At 47.5% G+C, this 25,124-nt stretch overlaps 1 protein-coding gene across 1 annotated transcript in view; it reads right to left on the bottom strand.

The window, feature by feature from the left end:
- Positions 1-4,873: 4,873 nt before the first annotated feature.
- The window catches only part of Upb1 (beta-ureidopropionase 1), a 29,150-nt gene continuing 8,899 nt past the window's right edge, over positions 4,874-25,124 (bottom strand). The window contains exons 4-10 of the mRNA XM_038341161.1: positions 17,980-18,074; positions 14,640-14,801; positions 12,938-13,107; positions 7,933-8,014; positions 7,262-7,304; positions 6,355-6,509; positions 4,874-5,186 (exon numbers count right to left, since the gene is read on the bottom strand). Coding sequence (XP_038197089.1) covers positions 5,076-5,186; positions 6,355-6,509; positions 7,262-7,304; positions 7,933-8,014; positions 12,938-13,107; positions 14,640-14,801; positions 17,980-18,074 — 818 coding nt within the window. The 3' untranslated portion in view covers positions 4,874-5,075. The remainder of the gene's footprint in view (positions 5,187-6,354; positions 6,510-7,261; positions 7,305-7,932; positions 8,015-12,937; positions 13,108-14,639; positions 14,802-17,979; positions 18,075-25,124) is intronic.

Genomic DNA, 25,124 nt, shown 5'->3' with positions numbered 1-25,124 from the left:
CAACCAGCTAGGGTTCTGTTTGGGTTAAGGCTTCACCTTAGCCCCTGACATCCATATACCCAAAGAGTCTGGGATGTTTGGTTAGAAGTGTCACCTTAGCCCCTGGCATCCATATATCCAAAAAGTATGGAATGTTCAGGTGGAAAGTTGCACCCAAGCCCCCTCCTCTGGGAGTTGCCTCAGTCCAGACTCCACCTCCGAGAAAGACCTGCAAAGATGACTCCCTCCTCAGAGATGCTCAACACCACTCCCACAGGGTATTTAAATTGTACCCTGGAGAACAAACAAGACTGGTTTTCCAATCTTCCTTCCCCATTTCCTCTCTGAGGACTGGAAGGCCACCCGGGAGTCCTGGCATCCATTAAACTTGGGCCTTTTCTAATTTGGTTTGATTTGGTCTGATTTGGATTATTGTATTGGCAGAGAGGTTTATTGGGCTGCAAAAACTTTTCATCTGGAGGTTCCACCGAGGTGGCTGTTTTCCCCACTGGCCCAGGGCTACATGTTGGGAAAACACCCTTCTCCCTCGCACCTGCTCTCTGCCGGGCTAAGATGGGCTTTGGGTAAATTCTGAGCTCCAAATCATTGCCTTAGGGGCCCAGGGCCTCATGTGATTCAGCTGTCCTGTTGAGGCCACAGCTGTGCCAAGCACCTGACCTGACCGGACAAGGGCCTGCCTCCACCAACCCTCTGCCTCCTGCCGCTCTTCCTCCACCACTCACAGCAAGCTGTTTCCTGTACCAGCACCCTGTTTTGCTTGTGCTATCTGTGTCTGCTTCTACCAGCTGGCCCCAGCCTGGCAGCCCCCAGCTCAGAGGATCATCCAATTATCCCATTAGCCCAGCATGCCCTTCCTTCCTCTGAGCTGTTAGCTCCCCAATTTCCCTCTCCCTTTCCTAGGGCTTCTCTAGCCTCTCTTACTATTTCCTTAGCCAGTTCTAAAGCTGAGTCAATCCGCAGTCAATAAGGGACACACACATCCATCCATCGGTTTTGCGGTGCAAGGGAAGGACCATTTCTCTCAAGACCAGAGTCACATGACCAGCTAATGGCTGTGGAAAGAACCCCTAGACCTCTTGACATCATGGCTGTGCTTTCTGCTTTCTTACCACAGGTGTGACATGCCTCATCAAGTGCTCTATAGGACGGTGCCTTGGATGGAGGAGATACTAACAGGAAGTAGTCCAGAGCCACAGAAGAGGAAGCTGCAGAACTGTGGGAGTTGTAGGCAGCCCTGACAGTGGCAGAAGTAAAGCCTCAGGAAAAACACTCACAGGACCTAGAAATGGAGGGAGTGGCAGCTTCCACATCAGCAACAACCAGCAACACTCAAAATAAGAGGCAGACAAAGGATGTGCCCCAGTTAGCTCACTGCTTCCTGGCAGCCAGAATAGGAGTGTCCACGCCAGTCAAAGTAGGCTTTTATGCAAAAATGGACTGTGTGTATGCCTATCACAGTTATTTGTCCCTTTGGCACCAGTCACAACAGTCCAGGAGACATGAGTGTCTTCTAGTCCAGGTGGAAAAGGCTTGGAAGATGTCTCTAGAGTTCTCTGGGACTTGAGATGGCAAAAGGTACAGTAAGGATGGAAGCAGTGGAGGCCGGGGCTTTACCTTCAGGGGCAGAGTTATGCTCTAGCAGTAAGCAGTGGCAACCACTTTATAGTTTCATCAGATCTTTTATGTTGGCATACGGAAACAACATCTGGTTGGCTGATTGGACCTTGCACAAGGCAGCCAGGACACCAGAGAAATACAGTTGTCAAATGGGGAATCCAACTGACCCCCCCCCCCAATATCTTTGCTCATTTAAAGAACAAATCAATTCCAGGAGGCACGCTTAAAGGACTCCTCCCTAATTGATTTTGAACAGTGCACAGCAGCGCTTTGTAAAAACAGGACTAGCATCTTTTGGTTTCTGGAGTGTGAGCCGCTGCTGTGGGGTAGCTCAGGGTAGCTCAGGAGCAGGGCCCTTGTCTCTCATCTACTAGTCTGCTTTCACTTTTGCTGACGGCTTCTTTTGTTTTGTTTCTTACGACTTGTTTTAGGTGAAGATGTAGCTTACCCGGAATGTAGAAAGCCCCTAATTCACAAAGATTTCTTGTGGCATACCGTCTACTTTGGGGGATGCTGTTTCGTTGTTTGTACAGTATAACTTGGCCAACCTAACTCCACCACAGATACCCACAATTAAACGCCAGAACGTTACCTCAGTGGCACAGCGTGTTTAACAGAAATGGGACCGTGGGTCTGATTCCCCAGCATCGAAACAAAGGAATCTATAGTCTGAGAGAAAAGGTGCTTGCCAGACAAAGCCTCAGTACCTGTGATGTGAGGTGGGAAACAGGGCCAAAAGGCTTCATCCAAGATGGTGCAGGCACCTGCAGGGCTAGAGGTGGTGGACACTGGACCAATGCAGTTCTTGCCTGAGTCTCTGGTGACATCAGCAATGGTGACATAAAATCTCTGTCCCCGGGATTGGAGAGATGGCTCAGAGGTTAAGAGCACTGGCTGCTTTTCCAAGGTTCCAAGTTCAATTCCCAGCAACTACATGGTGGCTCACAACCACCTATAATGAGATCTGATGCAACACTATATACATAATAAATAAATAAGTAAAATAAAAAAAACCCCTCCATCCCCAGGCTCATTCAACAAACATTTACTGAGCATCTCCATGTTCCAAGCACAGGTCCAGCCCCGAAGCCCCCACCTCTGCAGGGTCAGCGTCCCTGAAGACAGGCCTGACTGTTCTTTCCCAGACAATGACAGGAGTGGATGTAATCAAAAAACACTGTGTGTCTCAATTCCGCATTTCTGTATGAGACTGCTTAGACACCTCTTCCAGAAACCACATGCATGCTGGGTGCTGAAGGGCCATACCAGAGCGTTCACCACATCTCCAGGGACAATTGAACACACACTGAGGTCCGAGGGCGGCTGTCCCTGCAGCGCAGAAGGGTTAAGGACATTGCAAACGTGGTCAGGCCGTTCCACTGGACATTGTCATCCAAGGTGCTGCCTAGGGACGCCTATCCCCAGCATGGGGTTGTTCACACAAGTTAACTACTGGGCAATGAGACTGCCTTCTCTGATAAGGAACAGGAAGGATGGAACTACAAAACACTGCCTCCCACCCCTGATCACTGGTCAACTACAGGTTCAGCCCTCGACCCCTGAGCTGCACCTTCTGCACCTGAGGTTGGTGTAAGGGGCGCAGCCCACACAGGCACTGCACTGGCGGTGGCCAGGGGCCTTCGCGAACCATCTGGTCTCTCTCACCACCATGCTAAAGCATAAAGCAGGACGGTCACGTGGCTCCATTATACAAATACCTAGGCAGGGAACTGAGAGACCTAATCGTAAGTCAGGGTCGAAACTGAAGTGGGACCCACAAGAAAATGGACAGAAATAAAAGACAGCAAGAGACTTAGCAGAAGGAATTTTCTGTCGTGACGATGAGTTAGGCGAGCCTGAGACCCACAGGGAAGGCCATCAGGGAAGGGCAGGCTGGGACTCTCGGGCACTGGCTGGTGACCTGCCCCACATATATCTGTTTGTGGTAGCTGCCATCATGCTATGAGCAATGTCTTCTGTGTTTGCCATAGGAAAGAGAGTCATTAATGTCCTTAAACCAAATCAAATGAATACAATTCTAGAAACCTAAACATAAGGCAAAGAAAACCAGCCCACAAATCACTATTGCAGAGAACCTAGACAACAATGAGGACCCTAAGAGAGGCATACATAGATCTAATCTACATGAGAAGTAGAAAAAAAGACAAGATCTCCTGAGTAAATTGGGAGCATGGGGACCATGGGAGAGGGTTGAAGGTGAGAGGAGAGGCAGGGAGGGGAGAAGAGAAAAATGTAGAGTTCAATAAAAATTAATAAAATTAAAAAAAAAGAATTCTAGAAGCCCAGAACCAAAGAGGAAAGCTCATCCTTAAGATTCTGTTCTTTGAGATTGCTTTCGGCATCAAAGTCTGTAGCAGTTAGACCCAGCCAGAGGCTGAGTAGATATTAGGAGACGTTTTGAGGACATGAAGGGAGCAATGGTGGGGCTGGCTGGGTAAGTCTAATAGCGCCACAGAGGGCTGTCAGGGAGGCAGGTTGAACCTCTCTCCGAGGGCTGGAACTGCTGTCTATATACAACTCCTTCCTCCCGACAGAAGGCTCAAGGATGCTCTTTACCACTGTAAACAGACCGAGTGAGGTCCACCTTGGTTTTATGGCATGATCTCACTCAGTCAACAGACTATAAACTTTAATTGCATTTGGAAGATACCTTGACACACTGCCGGACATGGTGGCACATCCCCGTAGTCCTAGCTACTCAGAAGGCTATGACAGGATGGTGGTTTGAACCTCAGAGTTCAAGACCATGCAGGGAAACACAATGGGACCACGCTTCAGGCAGGTTGTGCCTGCCTGAAAAGCTGTCTGTAGCTAGTTAACTCAGCTCTTCCTAAGGGCGGCGCCCACGCACCTGTTCAGTCATGCTGTGCGCTCCCTGACTCTCATTTGCCTTTACCCTCTTCCCACTAGCACACATTTTCCCAAACTGACCCTCAAGCAGCTGATGGAACCTTGAGACTGTACCAGGATAGAGGAGAGAAGAATGGGTAGGAGCAGAGACGACTTGGAATTGGAACTCAACCTGAGGTCTGCCTGGTCCGTGTGGCGTCTCATTATAGACGCAGATGGCAAGTAGAGGCGGGAAGCTGGGGAGTCTGTCAAAGCCGCTCACTCCCAAGCATGCCCCCCTCCCATCCTCCTCTGAGCCTGCTCCTTTCAAAGCGCTGAATATGCGCCCCCAGCACCTGGGAATTTCTTAGCTTGAGGTAGAATTCGCACACGCAAAACGAAACTCTTTCAGAGTGTGCAATCCAGTTACATTTAATAGATTTTCATTGTTGTTGAATCATCTTTTGAATCCCCAAACATTTCCAAGTCCCCAGAAGAAAAATCACGTGTTCATTATTAGCAGTTATTCCCCATGTGCTTGCCCATTCTATCCTCCTCCTGCCTGGGTATTGAACCCCACCCCCGCACACATTTTAAAATTTAGCCACTTAACCCGAGCTAGGGGGTGGAACCAGGTCTTCCTTCACAATGTTGGGTCGGTAGTTGGGTTTAACCGCTTCAGCAAGTTCCTGGGCATACATCTCAAGTCGCCCTGTCATCTGAAAACAAAAGATACAGACTGGGGAGGATTTAAAAATCTATTCCTTTTTTTTGCCACCATCTCTGGCCACTAGAGGGCAGCCCTGGGGCAGAAACTATATCCATTCTGGGGATCAACGGGGTTAGTTCAGACAGTAATAAAGACAAGTAATTGCCTCATGACCTCAGCATGGATGCCAGTGAAATTCAAGGATGCGAGATGACTCACACAGCCCAGCCCAGCTGACTGGAGGTGTGGTCAGGCCTGAGGCAGGATGAGCTCACACGGGCACCCCTGGGAAGGCTTGTGTCTCCAGGAAGGGTCTAAAGAGAAACCCCTCGGCTTGCTGCTCCCAGAGATACTTGGTAAAAGAGCTGGCCACGTTCATGGCTCCAACTTCTGACTGAAATGGAATCCTGCCTTCACCCTAGCTGCCCAAGAAGAGGACAGGGAGGTCAGACCTTCTCATGGGCAGCACCTTGTCTGTCCAATGAGAATCCGAGTCTCTGGAATACAACCAATGACTCGCTCTCAGGTCAAGATGGGGAACAGAGTCCAGAGTCCACATCTGGGCTCCTCCAGTCACACATGGCAAAGCCATTCAGTCACACAGAGGGGGACATGAATTTTCTCTGTGAACTGCTGGAGGCCAGTGTAACAAACCTTCAGTCAGGAGCCCTTCCTGGGGTCCTGGCCTTGGCCACCACTGTCTCAGGGGCAGGCACTGCACTCTCAGACTGCTGACCATAGGCAGCGTTGGAGGCTGTCCTAAGGCCTAGGGACAGAGAGGTTTGTCCAAGGGAACCGAGAAAGGAGGAGTCAGAGCCAGGCAGAGATCCCTATGACCTGGTTCCCACTATTGTCTCAATGCCTAGACTGGAGCCTGGTCACAGGCAGAACCAGACAGGCACATTTATCTCGTGACAAGTGCAAATGCCTGGAAAGGAAAAAGGATCACAGAAGCCAACCCACTGTTTTCTCTAGACAGATGAAATTGAGATTAATCTGTGTGAGGGCGCCTAGAGTCTAAATCAAATGAAAGGGGAATTTATTGATAGCCCCTGCTCGGGCATCATCCCACCCGGGGATCCTCCCCAGCCAGCAGAGTCCTGGCCCTCTGCTCAGTGGGGAGCTGAAGCCTCCTTCCAGCTTCCTGCAGGGCGGCAGAAGGGGACTTGAGGACCCACCTTGAAAGTCCAGAAGTCATTAATCTGCTGGCAAAGGTTGAGGTTGAGCTCAGTGACCAGCAGCCCATCTTGATTACGTGAGAGGCCAGGGGTCCGGCTGCCGTCAGGAGCTGCCACATAGCTTGAGCCGTAAAAGTAGCCGAGGTCGTGGTGTGCTTTAGGGGACAAGGGAAGCAGCCAAACTGTGTGAGTTTGTACACAGTGTGGGTTAAGAAGGAGGGCAGGCATGAGGCAGGATAGCAGAGAGAAAGCAACCCGGCATACCGCCCCACCCCCCCGCATCTGCTGCGTACCAGTCTCCCTCCTCATGCCTTCCGGTCTAAGAGAAGGTGGCATAGCGTTCCGTTCACATCGCTCTCCCCTGCCCCGAGAACGGTTCAAGGCCACCATAGCGGAGTGAGGTGGTCCCTCTAAGACAGATTCCAGGACTTTCTTTCCAACATCTCTGCCTGTCAATCATTTGGACGAATCTAGGATCGGAACCTCTATAAGTTTGGAGTGCACCTGGGCCTTCTGATGGAGGGATCATGGAAACAGTTCTGTTCATCCTCTTGTGTCTTTCTGAGAGGGGCCCACCGAGTCCGGTGTGAAACACCCTTTTGGTAAGTGAAGTGGCGCTTCTGGCTCATATTCTTGGGTAGAGAGGCCAGACCTCAGGGTGGAGGAATTCTAGCAGTCGTGCATTGGTAATTGCCTTCAGTTCATAACAACCTGAGGACCCCAGATCCTATGACAACCTATGCTGACTCAAGGGACAGCATCAGTACAGTTAGGGAGCAGAGGAGAGTCAGTGGCCCCTTCCTAGGCACCCAATGAGCAGGCACAGGCTGTGGAGCAGACCCCGCCCAGAGGAAGTAGGTGGAGCATGGGAGATGAGGCCCAGCCACTGGAAGCTCCATGAACATACCTTTCTTTCCATCTCCAGAAGTGAACTCATTGGGGTAGCGTTCCTGTGAATTAAGTGCAAGGCTAAAATGAACCTCCAGGTGGCAGCACCACGACAGTCTTTCCAGCCTAAGAGCGGCAAGGGAGCCCAAGCAGGTACCAGCTAAAGGGAGGCATTGGTCTGCATTCACTGGGCAATCAGCAAGCTTTGGTAAATGTTCAGCAGGCCAGTACTGCGCCTTAGGAAGCCAGCAAGGAGTGTGACAGGCAAAGCAAGACTTGATTTTGTATTTGGGTTCATAACCATGGAGCTGGGAGAGGCTAGGTACCTACAAGTCTCAGAGCTGGACATTGGATGTGAGGTCAGCCTGCCTGCCGGAGCAACACTCCACCTTGTATAAGAGAGAGAAGAGAGGAGAGGAGAGGAAGGGAGGGCAGAGGAGAAGAGGGGAGAGGAGAGGCAAGATGAGAGGAGGGGAGGGGAAAGAACGGCGAGAAAGGGGAGGGGAGGGGAGAGGACAGGCAGGATGAGAAGAGACCAAAACCCAGAAGAAAACTACCAGATGAAGCCATTTTCTCCTGGGAACCTACAGTCTGTGGCATGTGTGCAGAGAAAGAGAGCAAGAAGGCAGGTGAGGTTCCCCAAGGCCATCAGTCAGTGCCCACCCCCCCAGCTGGACCTCAGATGCGTACCTGACCCACACGGTTGATGGCACAAGTAAAACAGTGGTTCGCAATGGCTGCGTTCCTGGCTTCGATTGGCCACAAGGACTCGCTGTGAGAGGGGGAGAGGAGGCAGATTGGAGACTCCTCGGCCACTCCGTGCAAGCTCAGCTCTGAGACGCAGCCTGGCTGGGAGCAGAGCTGGGCATGGCGACACTAGTCCAGGTGACACAGGGAGGACCCCGCCCACCTGAGCTAGCTGGGACAAGCCTGAAGACAACCGATCTGCAAGCTGACCAGCTTGTCAACACCTTGCTTAACCAATCCCAGCTTCCTAAGGAAAGCCAGCGAAAGGCAGAGCCCACACTGCCGTAGTCCACTGGGGGTCAGACGGCCTTTACCCTAAGTCTCAGTCTCCCCCAAAACATCTGATGATGTAGCTTGAATGGTCATGAAGATGAAGTTCCACATCATGGTTGTTCTGCATCTGTCATGTCCACCCTTGTTATTCTTCCCAGGGAGGCCATCCTCTAAGTCGAACTGAAGGCTGGTAGGTATCAGAGAGGAGCTACGGGTTTAGGGAGCTAATGCGTGGCCCATGGGGGATGGGCTTGGAAATCCTGACACAACATAAGGGTTTGCCTAACACTGTACTTAAAAAAAAAAAAAAAAAAAGGAAAACCAGACACTCATACAAATAATCATATGATACTTTAAGAAAATTTCCCAGAATCCCATCAGCCTAATAAACTAGTTGTTATCATTTTTTTTCCATCCTTCATGACTACCCTTGCATACACACACACACACACAAAGCATTCTGAACACACATAGTGGGAGACACATCTATCTTCTCAGGGCTCAGTGTTTTAAAATCTCCACGTTGCATTATCGTCACCATGGCCCATTTTAGTGACACTGACCCAGAGAAGAAACAGCTTGAAATTTCCTTAACCCCGACCTCTCCGTGGCTGCCGCTGCTCTGTTATGAACACCGTCGCCACCATTGCTCACGTCTCACGCGCCCCTTTTCTCTCTTTGACATCACTTCCTCCGACCACAATTCTACAGGAACAATTAACTGGGAAAAGGCATGAACTCACGCCGTGAAGTTTACCCCACGAAGCACCCTTCTCTTCCAGAGACCAGGACCAGAGACAGGCTTTTCTAGCTCCCCACGCCCTCGAAAGCTGAAGGCTGGGCAAATCTCAGCCAAGGAAGGAGAAACCAGTCATTTTTCAACGAGGCTGCTGTGGACCTAAGGAATTATGTGCCCGTCACACTGGGTTACTTCTGTTTGCTTCACTGGAGCTAAGAAAGGTTCGGGATAACAGACTGGGGAGGGCCTTTGCATACATAACACGAGGTAGCTCTCTGGTTTACCCAGAAGCCTGTGCACACCCATGTGCCCAGGAAGTAGACTTCAGATTCCGCTAGGGAAACCTGAGAGGAGATGGAGTTCTCCAAATGTATTTAAAATGTTTTGTTACATTTTATTTCCTTATTTTGTATGTGCACATTTGGCGCTGAGGGGACAACTTGTGGCAGTCGATCCTCTCCTCCCACCATGTGGGCCTGGGGACTGAACTCGGGTCCTCGGTCTTGGTGACAGATACCTTTATCCTCTAAGCCATTTTTCCAGTCACTTTCTAAAAGCCTTATACACAGCTGGTAGGAGAGGAGATACTCCACGAGGTGGCCCCAAGGTTCCACTAAGACCTAGTGGACGAATGACTAATGACCACCTTGCCTTTCAACTGACAATGGACAGTTAGCTACATTCAAAGTGCCAGGAGACATATTTCTCAAGTGGAAACCCTGAGGGGAGACCCAAAGTATGCCCTTCGCCCTCTGGCTCCAAAGCACCCTTTCTAGACCCAGCCCACACCTCCATCTGCACCTAACGTAAGCAACTGGATAGCTGAACTCTAGGTCTGTTGGGAGCCTGCTGGGAAAATTCTGAACATGGAGGGATGTTCTTCAAAACACGAGCACCATGCTTCAAAGCAAAAGTAAATTCAATCTTTCCTCTGACATTTAGAAGACATTGAATACAAATCCATTGAGAATGTAGAGCTTTTCCCATGACCCCAACCCTAGTGGGACAGAACACAGACATCGTAGCCAGAGAATTAAAGCCAGCACTTCCTGCCGTACCCATCCATCATGCTCTGGAGGAAGGCAGTTCCAGGTTGGAATGTTTGTACATAAATTCCTAGAGCTCTTTTAACTTGCGATGATACTTCAGAATCGCCTGGGAGATACACTTCTAGGGATACATATGAGGATATTTCCAGAGAGACTTAATGAGGAGTGTTGCACCCTTAACCAGACTTGGGCAGTACCATGCCATGGGCAGTAAAAGTCCTAGAAAGAATTAAAAGGAGGGAGGAAGAAGGTGGCTGAGCAGTAGCTCTCTACCTCCTCCCTGTAGATGCACAGCCCACCCTCCTACTGTTGTGCCTTCCCTGCCACAGGCTAAACCACGGAACCATACACTTTCCGAATAAACCCTTTTTTCTTTTATTTACTTCTTGTCTGACTTTAGGTCCCAGTAACAAGAAAAGTACCTATTCAGGCCACTGATATTGAAGGTGGGGCCTTTGCTTTGAGAAACCTGGCTATGTGGTTCATAGGCCTTTTGAGGGAATGCTGAAGTTTGGACCAGAGATGCTGGAGAATGGTCTAAGGAGAGTTAATGGGCCATTTCGGTCAGAATTTAAAAGGCCTGAATGCTAATATAAATTCAGATGGCTAAGACTCTGTTCATAAAGTTCCTCTTATGGGAGTATAGAGAGTCTATCAGGAAGTAGGGAAGACACCATTCATTTTGGATTCTGGCAAAGAATGAGGCTCTATTTATGGCAATATACTTGAGCTGGAATCTTGGACATAGCCGAATTCAAAACACATTTGTCTGACCAAGGTAATTTCAAGATAGCATAGCATTCAGGCTTTGGCGTGGTTACTCCTCTCTGCTCTTATCCACATTTACAATGAGAGAAAAAGAGAATGCTTGAGTAAAGGAGGAAGACACAGGTGTCTTGAGGCAGAATCCAGCTTAGAAAAAAATCAAATTTCTTTGAAAAGAAAGATACTGAATTGAGAATGCCCTCAGAAAGGGTTCTATGCTGGAAAACCACGACCTTAGGAAGTGTTTCTCCAGATTCAGACACCAGGCACACAGAGGCCATCATGGCTGTAGTATAAAGGCGGGGTGGGGGTCAAGTTAGCAACAAAATTTGGCAGCATTGTTTACATGGTATTGGATTTTCAGGCATGCACATGCAAAAGTTACAGGGTCTTGATAGCTTACATCAAGATTCCAGAAAGACACGAAAGCCAGGCAGTGTGTAGCTGGGTCAGATTCCTTGCAATGGGGCTTTTAAAGGCCAATGAATGAAGCTATGAAACCTAAGTTGCTATGGAGACCCCAGGACACTGGAGATGTGGGGGCTGTGGGCCATCAATGGAAGAAATCTGCAGGCATGGGAAGGAGCTGGCTAGAGAGAGAGGCTACGTGGTCGAACTAAAAGGGCCATTTTATGCAAGACTGTAGGAGCTCAGGAGATGTCATCTAGAGCCTCAGAAGCCAGACATGGCGCTTTAAGACTTGCTGGACCTCATTCTTACCTGGTCTGGCTTTTCCTTGTTAGGTTCCCTTTTAAAATGGGAATGTTTGCTCTGTGACATTGTATATTGGAATTGGGATCCTCTCCCCCACCCCACAGAGACTCACAGATATCTTTGAGTCTCAAAAGAGACTCTGGATTTCTGAGCAATGTTGGAACTGTTGAGACAAGAAGGAACCGCAGTATAAGATAGGTCTGAGGCCCGAGGACCAGCAGTATAATGTTGTGAATTAAAAGTCATGTATTTGAGTGTCAAGTACAGTAAACGGACTTATGATGGCTACTCTGCATTGTCAGCTTGGCAGGATTTCGAATCACCTCAGAACACAGTCTCTGGTGAGCATCTCCACAGATATTTGAGAGGAAAAACAACCCACCCTACACCCTTAGCCTTGCAAGCCTCAAACCATGAGCTGGGGTCCTAGACTAAATAAAAAGTACGAAATGAGAAAACCAGATGAGTGCCAACCCTGATGTCTCTTTGTTTCCTGACTGAGATGACTAACTAACCAGCCACCTCAAACTCCTCCTCCCTTCCCCGTCATAATGTCCTAAACCTTCAAGCCATGAGACAAAATAAACCCTCCTCTCTTTGAGTCTTGTGAGCCGTTCATTCACAGCCATGAGAAAATTGACGAATGGGCCTGTAAACCTCCCAACGCTTAGCTTAAGTGGAAGGGAGACATGGCATAATCTCAGCCACGTGGGCGATGTCAGCCAACTCCCTGCTTTGCACCCCCCACCCCCGCTCATGCGCATGCACTCACCTGCTCCAGCCCTCAGTGATGTCACAACAAAGCAGTCTGACCTCTATTAGAGATGAAGCTGGGGCTCAAACACTTCCTGTTACATACTACTAAAGGGAACCTTTCCACTCGTTAAATCAAGTCTGGATTATCCTGTGCCCTTGGGCAGTGTTACTCCCTCTGGGCCCACTACTCTGGAGGACTGCCCTTCCTTCCAGGCCTGGAAGAATCTGAATTCTGAAGACCCTTGTCCGGAGGTCATGCTGGCCAGACACCCAGTGTGCTCCACTCAGGAGTCAGGCTTTGAGATTCCAGACCGTCATGGGTGGTTGTATTATCTTTGTCCCAATGTTCAGAATCCCAGCAAAACTTGCTGCCAATGGTAGAATGGCTCTTTGGGGAGATCAGATTATGCAGTGGTCACATTGAGCGCTATTTCCCCCCTACTGAAAAACTGGTTAAATGTGCCACAGCCAATCAATCACAGGGCGGCGCAGGGCGGCGATCTAGACATCCTGGTGATTGCACCTGCTCATCACTTCGCTGTATTTTAGCAAAGCCATGTCTGAACCCTACAGGTTGACCCTGGCCAGGCCTGAGGTGGTGAATGAGGTCCAGAAAGCGTCCCCTCCCCCCCAGATCTCTCCCACCAGTGACCTGAGATCTCCAATGGTGGCTGAGGGGTTGAAGATGATCTCTGCTCCATTGATGCTGTACATGAGCCAGTTGAGGGGATGGTGCCGCCCATAGCAAATATTCACAGCAATCCTGCCAAACTGGGTCTGGAACACGGGGTGGCCCAGGTTTCCCTCCATGTAGTAAGTGGACTGAAAAGGACAAAGAGTTCTAAGCTGGTGCCCCAGAGTGGAAACAGCTCTGCTTTCCTCAGCCTCGGCAGAAGTGAGTATCACCAATCTAAAATTAACATTGGGGTGTGACTCTATTTTACGTTCCAGAATTGCAGTGTTAACACACACACAAAACCCAGACACAATTACAAAGCAACCCCAAGAGGGAGAACACAAAGGCCTAGTACTTAACCCATATCTGCTTTGTGGTAGATCACATGATTTCCAGGATAACCTATGGGAAGTTTTCAATCACGATACAAGAAAAGGTTGTGGTTAGGTCAATGTTAACTTGAATGACTGACTTCAGCTCCTTACACAGAATGCTAGAGGTGAAAAGACCCAGCCAGGGCAACTCTTCCTGTTTGGAAACTGTATGTCACTTGAATTGGTTTGGGACTTTCCCTACTGACTAAGACTAAACCCGAGAGTAAAACACGCCCTCCACACAGCAGCCTGGTATCCTGCCGAGGGTTCCCTGTAGGACAAGCGAATGGGAACCTTATTCTCCCACCTCCTCTTCCCTGCCTGAGCCCCAAGGCTGCCACTTCCAGGACTTGATGGAGATCTAGTTTCAGGGATGCTAGAGGGCAGGCTGGGTCCCAAACAGATCTGCTCCTGGAACTTTTGGCTTTCTCTCATTAATTTCAAAACTGGCCAGGTTAGATAGCAACCAGGATATGGACCCTGAGCAGATCCTGCTTTAGTTAGGTCAGGGGTGTCTGCAGGGAGCTAATGATTAACCACAGGGTAAGCAAGCAAGGAGTGTGTCTGTCCCACCCCACCTCTAGCTGCTTCTTAGAAACACCAGCTCTTCTGTTTCGCCGTAGCCCTGAAGATGGTTTCTCACCCTGCTGACCAGCCTGAGAGGAGCGTAAATCCTCAATCCAAAGATGCAGTGTGGGTGCTAAGGATGGGGGCGGCACACCCCAAACTATTGGTTCTCTTGAACAGTCATGTTCAAATTCAGATTTAGTATTCTGACATTATATAGAGTCCATTTTCTTCTGCCAAATGCCCTCAGCCACCATCCCACTACTTGTGAGTTGGTATTTACCAATCAAAACAGTCCCTCTCTGTGAATTCTTCACACCAGTGAGCCAAAGGACCATGTGCTAACTGAGATACCATGTAAGTCACAAAGAACAGCATCCACTGAAACTAGGATTATATCATGGTTGCCTAGGAACTCAGAGCCCCTTTAGTAGGGCTCATAGGAATAATCTTATATTTGTGCCCTGTTTATTTGCATTTTAGCTTATGAACTAATTACCTCAAGGGAATATTGCAGAAACTCAAATTAAGTTCTCCACATGCATACGATGTATGTGTAAATCCCATGCTGCTGAAAGTTTTTGGGACTCTAAGCACCTCGTGCCCATGTGATGCAGGGCAGTGCTACCTGACTCTCTGGACCCTACAACGGCACTGCCCTGCAGCATCACATGCCACAGCCTCTGGCACAGGACTCCCCCCCGAGAAAGGCCCACGGAACTCTGATTGGCACTCACCTCATTGAAGTCACCCACTCTGGGGATGTGGTTCTTCCTGGTCTTTCCCATGACCACTCCTGAATTGGAGATCACCACAGCTGTGTTCCACAGAACTCCCCCGTGATCTCGATCTCGTTCCAAAATTGGAGACACCACCACCATATTGTGCTTCTTTGCCAGCTGGGGAATTGAAAACCATGAAGTTCCTCTTTCAGGTGAATTATTACTTTTTTTTTTAAAACTGGAGAGGAATTTAGCGATGTTCCTAAATAATTAGACTTGGTTTTTGGCTACTACTTAAAGCAGTGTTTTTTTTTAAAAAGTACTAAATGTCAGCGTTGTCTTGATACCTAGAGCTGGTTATCAAGAATAATCAATAGGCAGATGTGGTGGCACACACTTTTAACTCTAGCATTCATGAGGCCAGCCTGCTCTACACAGTGAGTTCTAGGCCAGCCAGGCCTACACAGTGAGACTGTGTGTGAGTGTGTGTGTGTGTGTGTGTGTGTGTGTGTGTGTGGTGTGAATTTGAACAATCATCCTTGTACAAAGCTGGGATGAGACTATAGAGTGATTTAGGCACTCTAGGAAATTAGTGGGAGTTCCTTAATGTTAAACAGAGAACCGTGACACAGTACCATTCATGCATCTACACCCAAAAGACTGAGAAGGCAGGCACTCGGTGAGACAGGTCTACGAACTGATGAACCCATACTCAGAGACGCACTAGCGGTTATCATTAAGAGCCAAGAGGTAGAAGCAATTTTACTCTCCGCCATCAGACGGAGGGCTGAGCAAAATGTGGTGTCTGAAGACAATGAGATTTTTATCCACTCATGTAATCCAAGGAATTCCTATCATATGCTAGAAGACCAATGAACCTTGAGAGCATTATGCTAAATGACATCATCCTATGAAAATGCAATATATAAAGTTTTACCTATAAAGAAACCCTAGAGTAATGAAATTCACAGACATAGAAAGTAAAATGTGCTTCTCAGGGGCTGGAGGGGAGAGACACCAGGAGACTCTCTAATGGATACAGTGCTTGGTACTGAAGTCTGATGGTCTATGGTACAGCAGTGGGGACACATAGGCAAAAGCATGGGGGGGTAGTAAGTTTTACATTCTTCATACAATGAGTTGGATTCTTGAGTTACCCTAACCAAGGAAAGGGCACAAAGGCTGGAAGAGGCCATGTTGGGGGATGCGACAGTTTGAATAGATGGCCTCCGTAGACTCTTGTGTTTGAATGCTTGGCACTGTCAGGAGGTGTGGCCTTGATGGAGAAAGTGTGTCACTGTGGGGGTGGGCTTTGAAGTCTTATATGCTCAAACTATGCCCGGTGTGGGACTCAGTTCTCCTACTGTTGCCTGTGGGTCAGGATCTAGAACTCTCAGCTACTTCTCCAGTACCGTGTCTGCCTGCATGCTGCCTGGCTTCTTGCCTTGATAATGGATTAAACCTCTGAAACTGTAAGCCAGCCCCAATGACATGTTTTCCTTTATAAGTGTTGCCATGGTTATGGTGTCTCTTGACAGCAATAGAAACCCAGATTAAGACAGGGGGTGTACTGTGGAATGGGAGGGGAAGCTTTGGATCAAGATACATTGTATACATGTACTAAACTGTCAAAGAATAAATGGAAGATATTTAAAGATAAATAAAACGGAGTCAGGTATGGTAGCTAACACCTGTAATCCTAGCACTTAGCAGGCTGGGTTGAAGAGAATTATGAGTTTATGACTAGGCTGAGTGACATAGTGAGTTCCAGGCCACGAAACCCAGAGAAAGACCCTCTCTCCAAAAGATTTGAGATGAATCATCATTATTCCTCTCATCTATACCAAGTACTTTGCCACTGAGTCTCTTTGGTGCTCTGACACCAAGAGCAGAAAGCAGGTGGCTCATAGAGAACAGAGATTTGTCCTTGGCGTTCTGGACCCAAGGAAGTCAGTCCAACAGCAGCAGCCAGCAGCTGATGGGCCTCTGTGTGGAATCATCCAAGGGTGGGGGCGAGAGAGGAGGAAGAGGCTGAACTTGCTTTTGTTAAAAGAAAAACACTCTGGAGCTAAAGAAAAACACTCACAGGAGCTTAATCCTCACAACCTGACCACCATTATAATATGTCTTCTGACAACACTCATATTACATATTTCTACCCCACCAACTTCAGGGAACACATTCAAGCCACTAAATTCTTTCTGTCTCCAATATGGACATCAGGACCTGTTGACTGAGCAGCTTCAGATGGTCACTTGTCCTCCACACTACCTAAGCCACCATTACCTGTGACCTCAATGAAGGACGTTGGTCCCTCTTGATGCTGACGAGTCTTCCTGGCAGCAGCTCTAATCACACTCTCCCTCAAGCCCTAATCTAGGCTTACTGATGGAAACAGTCCTCACCGGGTCCCCTTTCTTTTACCACAACAATGAATCAATAGCTCCATGAGAGGCTTTCCCCCTAGCTTGAGAGAATGGATGTTTAGAATCACCATTTTGTCCTGATAAAAATCACTGTGGCTACGGCTCTGCCCCAGACTCTCTTAAGCACAGGGCAAAGTCTGAATGAAAAGAGAAACAAGTGTTGCTCTTAGAGCTGAGAACAAGGACTCCTCCCCAGTAATCCCTTGACTACACGGGCTTTTCTGATAACGGCTTTACTAACGTAATTCACATGGCACAGAATCATTCTTTCAAGGTGTATAAATCACTGGTGTTTAGCATTTTTCCAGAGTTGTGCAATTGTCACAACAGGCTGATTTTGGCACATTCTGATCACCCCTCATGGAATCCCTGCACCCTACATCTGTCACCCCCCTTCTTTCCTCATCCTCGTACACTGCTTTTCCCCCTCATGTCTCCAGACATCTGACTATTCCGGGCAGTTTGGATAACTGAGATCAGATCATGCGTGTCACAAAGTTTTCATCAGGAAAACTGAAGACCAATTCCTACACCATGAGACAGACCGTGTGTTGACGCTTTCGCTGAGTTACACAAACAGCAAGCGGGGCGGTCAAAGGTCTAGAAAAGATAAATGTCACTTAGCCCTGCGTGCTAGCGCTGCCATTTGCCAGATTTTCCATGAAGTCACTTTGAACCATCCCTCCCTGGGCTGCAGCTCTGCCCGCAAATAAAGTCAAGGAGAGGTCTTGTAGCTCTGAAACCAGGAACTTGAGCAAAGGAGACCCCACAGCGAGGAAAGTGTCAAAGTCCCAGCTAATCTCATTTGGCCAAACATGCACAGCTGCATTTTCCACAGTGAAAGGGCACATTTGACAGCTGCGGTTGTGCTAACAACCTGTGTGGGTTTGCCCGCCACCACCCCCAGGGGAGCACAGTTCATGTGTCACCTTCTGACAGAACCTGGTGGTGAGCCCATCCTCTGCCGACTCAGCAAATTCTGTCCAAGGCAATTTCTCGCGGGTACAAAAAGCGAAGGGCATATCTAGGAGAAAGAGAAAGGTTAGCAATGGATCCTATGGTCCCCTCAGCCCAGAGCAGGTCACCACTGGGGTTTTTCTTTTCCTGGGGACAGGGAGATGATACTATAAGAGTTGGAAAACTACTGGGCAGGAGGTGCATGCTCAAAGATAAAGGCATCACCTCCACACTCTCTAGCTAGACCCTGCCAGGGCTTTAATTCAGTGGAAATATTTTATTAAACTGTGCTTTGTTTGTTTATTTGGTTGTGTTCTGCTATGTGTATGGGGAGGGGCGGGCCTTTGGGCAAACTAATCATTCTAGCACTGACTACACCTCCACAAATCTGTTTTATCAGTGCTAAGGATTAGACCCAGGGCCTTACATACATTGAACAAATGCTCAACCACCGAATCACATCCCTAAACCAAAAACCACTGGTTTGTGTTTGCTTTTTTTTTCCAAAGCTGGATACACACACATACAGCAACAATACAGAACATGTGTCGTCCCCACGCATATGATGCTCACAACAGCATTTCCAGCATGTGGGTCAGAGGGATCACACTAGGAGAAGACCTGGGGCTTTCAGGTGTATATGGTATTGTTATAGTACCCAGGGCACATCGGAAGCACGCAACAATGCAGTTATCTTTATATCTCCCTTTGTGGACACAACCTGATATATGGCCATGATTAACTATGTCTTTCTTGTCCTGGAAGCAATGTGGTGGTAGGGCACCTATCCAGCATACTCGAGGCTTAGCTAGGTCCAGACTCTCCACTACAGAAATGCAAATGTTTTTCATTACTAGTCATGCTGGGCATCCTGCCGCATGTTTCCTGGGAATCCTGGATCCATCCTCTCTTCGCTGTTCACATTCTCTGCCCATTGCCCTGGTTGGTTGTTACTGAGTGGTTTGGTTTGTTGTTATGTGTTTGATTTTTCTTGATTTGAAATACTGTGTATGTTGACTGGACCCATTCAGTTTGTTTGTTTGTTTGTTTGTTTATGTTTTTTGAGACAGAGCTTCCCTGTGTAGTCTCAGCTTTCCTGGAACTCTGCAGACCCTTGAATTTATAGAGCCCCACCTGCATCTGCCTCCTGAGTGCTGGAATTAAAGGCATGCACCACCCTTGTCTGGCCCCATTCAGGTTCTTTAGCTTCCTCTCTTACAGAAACCCATCTTCTGATGGAGGAGAGTTATCTGTCTATGTTACTTTCATTGGTTAATTAATAAAGAAAACTGCCTTGGCCCTTTAAGAGAACAGAAAATTAGGTAGGCAGAGTAGACAGAACAGAATTCTGGGAAAGAGAGGGAGACGATTCAGGCAGTCTCCATAGTGAGTCTCCATGCTTCTCCTCTCCGAGATGGACACAGGTTAAGATCTCTCCTGGTAAGCCACACCTCGTGGTGCTACACAGATTACTAAATATGGGTTAAAGCAAGATATGAGAATCAACCAATAAGAAGCTACAGATAACGGGCCAGGCAGTATTTAAATGAATACAGTTTCTGTGTAATTATTTTGGGCAAAGCTAGCCGGGTGGCGGGACACAGCCCCGCCGCTTCCTTCTACAATCTTCTTTGTTTTAAATTGACTAACTGAATGGATGTTTCCCTAGATGTTTGCTGTTGCTCTTCTGGCTCCAAATTGACCCATTTTCAAGAGACACATCACCTCATGACATGACCTGGTTGTGTTTAGCATCGGCGTGGAGTTTGTGGCCTATTTAGGAATCACAACAATGGCCAGTGTTGGCCAAACGTGGCCATGGGAACAGACAGCTCAACTCGCATGCAAAGCTGGTGCGATCCTTTCCCCTTCATATCAAAGAAAGAGACGCCACAACTTTACATGTCTCCCCATCTCAGTAAGCCTGATCCCAAGGCACACTGAGCAAGCTTGCTACCAAAAGTACTGTCAGCCACCCAGATACACAGCAGGCAAAAGATGTCATCAACAGTGTCCAGGAATCCTTGGTTCCAGAATTGAGAGTCTCTGAAGTCCTTTCAGTCCAGACAAGAGAACTATTTTAAGGAAGCCAGCAAGAAGAACTGCTAATAACAAAAATATTCCCTAATGACCATTAATTCTCAGCTTCCAGAACAGAAGAAGTGACTTAAGCATCCCCAGAGAACAGCATTTCCCATGCTGATTTCATTTCAAGTTGTTACGGGTTCCAGATTTCTGTTTCCCTTTGAATGACTTCTTTTCCTGTATACATAAATATCCGGATACAAATAAAATTGCCAAAAGAAAAGATATTGAATGGAAATTAAAGGAAGCAGGGGTTACAAAATCCCAGTAAGGTTTTTGAACTAGAGAGTGAAAGGGTTTCACATTCTCAGACCTAACATTGAATCAGCCTCATGACTGAGACATTACTTTGTTCTTAAAAACTGCTAGCCTAGAGCAAAACACATTGATTATACCAGACAGAGTGCTACATACCCAGAACCCCAGGACTCAGAGGGTAAGGCAGGATTGTCCTGAGTTTGAGGCCAACCTGGGCTACATAGAGAAATCCTGTATCAAAAAAGCAAAGGGAACGAGATAGTTTATGGTCTTGGAAGGTGTACTAGTTATTTTGTTATTGCTGTGATAAAAATATCAGAGCCAAAAGCAACTTACAGGAGAGTTGATTTTGGTTTACAGTTCTAGAGGGAGAGCCCATGATGGTGGGGGAGATACGGCAGCAGGTAAGCAAGCAAGCTGGGAGGTCACATTTCTGATTTCACCCACACATAGGAAGGAGAGAGAGAGAGAGAGAGAGAGAGAGAGAGAGAGAGAGAGAGAGAGAGAGAGAGAGAGAGAGAGCAGGAAGTGGGTCTAGGCTGTAATTACTCAAAAGCTGGCCCCCAGTGACCTACTTTCTTCATTAAGGTTGTTCCTACCTTCTAAAGGTTCCATTGCCTCCCCAAACAGCACCAATAACTGGGGACCAAGTGCTCAGCGATGGTCATACTATTTAGGACAGAGTACCAAAACTGCCTTAAGGAGCCTCCAGGGTCTCCCAACGGAGGAAGCATCACTGCTCGGCATTGATGGTTGAGCAGGAGTTCCAGAACCAATAAAACAGAGTTAGTTAAACCATCCAACAGATGTTTTAGTGCTTTCTGTTCATCAAGGATTACTGTAGCCACTGAAGATGGGCACACACAGAAGTAGAGATCTTTCCCCACCCCCCACCCCCCATGTAAGCAATGGCTCCATGGAGCTGAGAGTCTAATGGACTCTACAGACAAGAGTCAAACAAGAGTGGAGGAATAAATAGAGCAAGAGCAGGGAAAATAACACAACCACCGCCATGACCTTTGTCTTTTTTCTCTTTGAGGCAGGAGGGTAGGTTTTCTTCTAGAGAATTTGACTGGTCAGAAGGAAGTAATCCAGAGACACAAACATTGAGATCACCTAGACAGCACTCAGAGGGTAAGTCTCTCCCAGAAACTCGTATTTGAGTTTCAACTCATTAGCCCTCAGTCTTTAAGATATAAGCTGATGTATGAAAGGGGGGAAGCTTAGAAAAAGTAAGGACCACAGAGATAGAGATAGAGGTAGGGATAGGGATGGGGATGGGGATGGGGATGGAGAGGGAGAGGGAGAGGGAGGGGGAGAGGGAGAGAGAAGCTTCACCCACTCCCGCTCTCTTCCTGCTGTTCTTCTGAAGAGGTCTTTGTCTCTGTCTCTCTTCCTCACTTCCTTACCTTTCCCCTTCTCTCAATAAACCCCTCACCTAACTTCTGTCTGCGTGGCGTATTTGTCTCTCACTCACCATTGGCTCTCACAAACTGCTGAGGTTTGGACCCACCTGCTGCCAAGGCCCCTTCCATGCAGAAATTATAGCAGGTTTAATAATGAGCTGAATGGCCAATGGCTAGGCAGGAGAGGATAGGTGGATCTTCAGAGAGAGAGAGAGAGAGAGAGAGAGAGAGAGAGAGAGAGAGAGAGAGAGAGAGAGAGAGAGAAAGCAGCAAGAGGAGGAGGAATCTCAGTAAGTGAATTTTGAGAGGAAACTGAGCCACGTGGTAGAACATAGATTAAAAATACGGGTTAATTTTAAGCGCTTGTTGGAAAAAAAGCTTAAGCTAAGGCCAAGCTTTCATAATGAATAATAAGTCTCCATGTCATTATTTGGGGTTGGTGGTGGAAAAGAAAGTCTGACCGCAGTCAGGAGTGGGCTATTGCTATTACAGATGCTGTTTTTATGTGGACGGCTTTGGGACTTCGGACTGAAAACTATAAGCAGAGCTTAATGGGCCCTCCCAGTAGGAGCTTGGAAGACGGGGCTGAGAGCAACATGGACTTGGAAGGTCCAGCTCAAGGGGTTTTAGAGGAGAAAAGTATTAGCAACGGGGCTAGGGAGCATACCTGGGATATTTTAGCAAAGAATGTGGCTGTTTTCTGCCTTTCTATGAACTTGCCTGGGGGAATAAATTTAAAAGTAATGGATGCCTTTCTTTGGTAGAGAAGATCTCAAGACAGCACATATTGGCTCCGCCATGTGGTTGTTAGTAAGTACCCTAGGGCAAGTCTACATTAGAGAAGAAAAAGTGGAGCAAACAGAAGTATAAAACATCCAGTTTGAAAAGTAAAGGGACAAAGTAGAAGAAAAAGGAGAAAATTCTGGGACTAGGCTAGAGACAGACGCGGATGGAGTTTATCAGGTAGCGAGGATAAGGCGGGGGCAGAGACACGCTAAGTGAAAATTTTAAGAAGATGTTCTTTTAGCCTTGGCCCATCAGCTCAGACTAAAACTCAAAATAGCATCATGTACACTAAAGCTCACGGCACCAAACAGCAACTCAGCTATTTATCTCTTTATTTTGGAAAGAGATGACAGCCAATTTCCCCCAAAGACCAGTTTCAGTATCATCCTCTCTGCTTCCACCCTCACCAAAAGAAGTACTTGGAAGGATCCCAGTGCTACTCACTCAGGTACTGTCTCCCTGAGGAAACTGGCGTGACATGGCCGGTCCTTTCTCCCTTCTTTGTTTCCATTTTATGTTTATGAAGTCAAACTTTCTGCTCAGCTCATCTGAACACTTCCTCTCTACCCTGATTCTAGAATAAAGTCAATTTTGAAACTCTAAAATAGCTGGTGTGGCAGTGCCTGCCTTCAATGCCATCACTGGGGAGGCAGAGGCAATGGGTCTCTGTGAGTCTGGAGTCAACCTGGCCTACATAGAGATTTTCAGGATAGTCAGGGCTACATAGAGAGACCATGTCTCAAAAAACAAAAAAAAAATAAACCTCTAAGAATATTATTATTATTATTATTATTATTATTATTATTATTGGCAAGGAATAAGAGAATGCAAGAAAACATAGAAACACCCCAGGATCTATACTGACAGACGCCTCCAAGCATTTAGAATAATGGATTGCTAAGGGCACACACGATGGAAAACCCTCACAAACTAGCAGTATTAGCAAAACCAAAAGACCTACAACCTTCCAGAGACAACGAATAGGTCCTAAATCGAAGCACCTTTGAGCCCGCCCACAAGCACTAGGTACTAGAGGCCAAAGGAGCAAGGGATCCAAACGTGTGAAGGTAACGAATTTCTTTTTCTGTTTTTGTTTTTTTCTTTTTATTTGGTAACGAATTTCTAACCCAGAATTTGAGATCGATTTAAACCAGGCAAGTTGTGAAGACACAGAGATCATGCATGCAGGGATCAAGAGGCTTATCTCGAACGTGCTTCTTCTAGGGGAGCCTTGCTGTCGGTTGAAGTAAACAGAAGGGAAAAGGTTACTCCTTCACAGTTAAGGCAGAGCCGCGCGCTATCTCTGAGTGGCCAGCAGAGGGGGCAGCTAATTCAGACGGAAGCCATCGGAAGCCTGTGGATTCTTTCTGATACGGAATTGATAGACTGCTTAATGTTTCTAAAAAAAGTTCAAGGGATTTAGGAACTGATAGAAAAAGTGTAAGACAAAACTTAGATGTAGAACACAAGGCAAATTTTAGGAGAAGCAAAGTGAATCAGGACAAAATGGCTTGGCAGAGACGGAATGGGGAGAGCACGGGGAAGGTGTGCGCACGCGTGTGGAGGGCGGCTGTGTTCATCACGGTAAAGGGCACACAGATGATGCAAACTGAAAAATCAGGGGACTGGAGAGATGCCTCGGTGGACAAAGGAGCTGCCTGACAGCCTGGGTTCAACCTACAGGTCCCACATGCGGGAGGGAGAGAGCGAGCCCTGCAGGTTGTCCTCTGACCTCTGCCTGATGCATCCTCATGTGTGCATGTGTGTGCGTGTATATACACATCACATATAAATGTTTGAAAAGCTGAAAATTAAGAAGTAGCTACAGAAACCAGAGGAAATTCTCCCTAAACCCACTGAGTGTTGAAAGCATTGTCTGGGAGAACACTTATTTTTATTTTTGATAACAGATTATGGACTCATTTTATTTCCCTGACAATTAAGACATAACGAATAACATGAAGAAAAGGTACATAGTACTAAACTATGAACAACAGAAGTCTCTGTTTTACATAAAGAGGGCCCTGAGCTGCCACAGGAGATGAGCGAGACTAGCTGAAGGAATTCACAAAAGCCAAGTTGCAGGGTGTGGATGACACTCAGGAAGGGTGTACCTAGCCTATGCAGAGCCAAGCTTTGATTCCCTGGGGCTAAAAGGGAAGAGTCTGACACTTGGCACCTGGTGATTTCACCTGGATCCACGATGAGAGAGAAAGGGAAGGGACAGCGGCTTCTTGGTTTCTAGTATTGTTAAATACATTGTCTAGGGCAGCCATCCTGGCACATGCTTGAAATCTCAGCACTCGGGAGGCAGAGGCGGGCAGCAGATCTCTGAGTTCGAGGCCAGCCTGGTCTACAGAATGAGTTCCAGGGCAGCCAGGGCTACACAGAGAAACTGTCTTTAAAAGAAAACAAAACAATCAAACAAAAAACAACCACCACCACCACCACCACCAGACAGAAGGAAAAAAAAAAGGAGATCAAAAACAAAAACAAAACAAAACAAAACCCCAGGCAGCAGATAGTCTTGAGATAACGCACGTTGGTTTAAAGGTGGTTGAGAAAGAATAATGACAAGAGAC

This window comes from Arvicola amphibius, chromosome 9 (assembly GCF_903992535.2).
Source record: "Arvicola amphibius chromosome 9, mArvAmp1.2, whole genome shotgun sequence".
In the NCBI taxonomy this organism is placed as follows: Eukaryota; Metazoa; Chordata; class Mammalia; order Rodentia; family Cricetidae; genus Arvicola; species Arvicola amphibius.
This window is presented reverse-complemented; position numbering and strand designations above follow the sequence as displayed.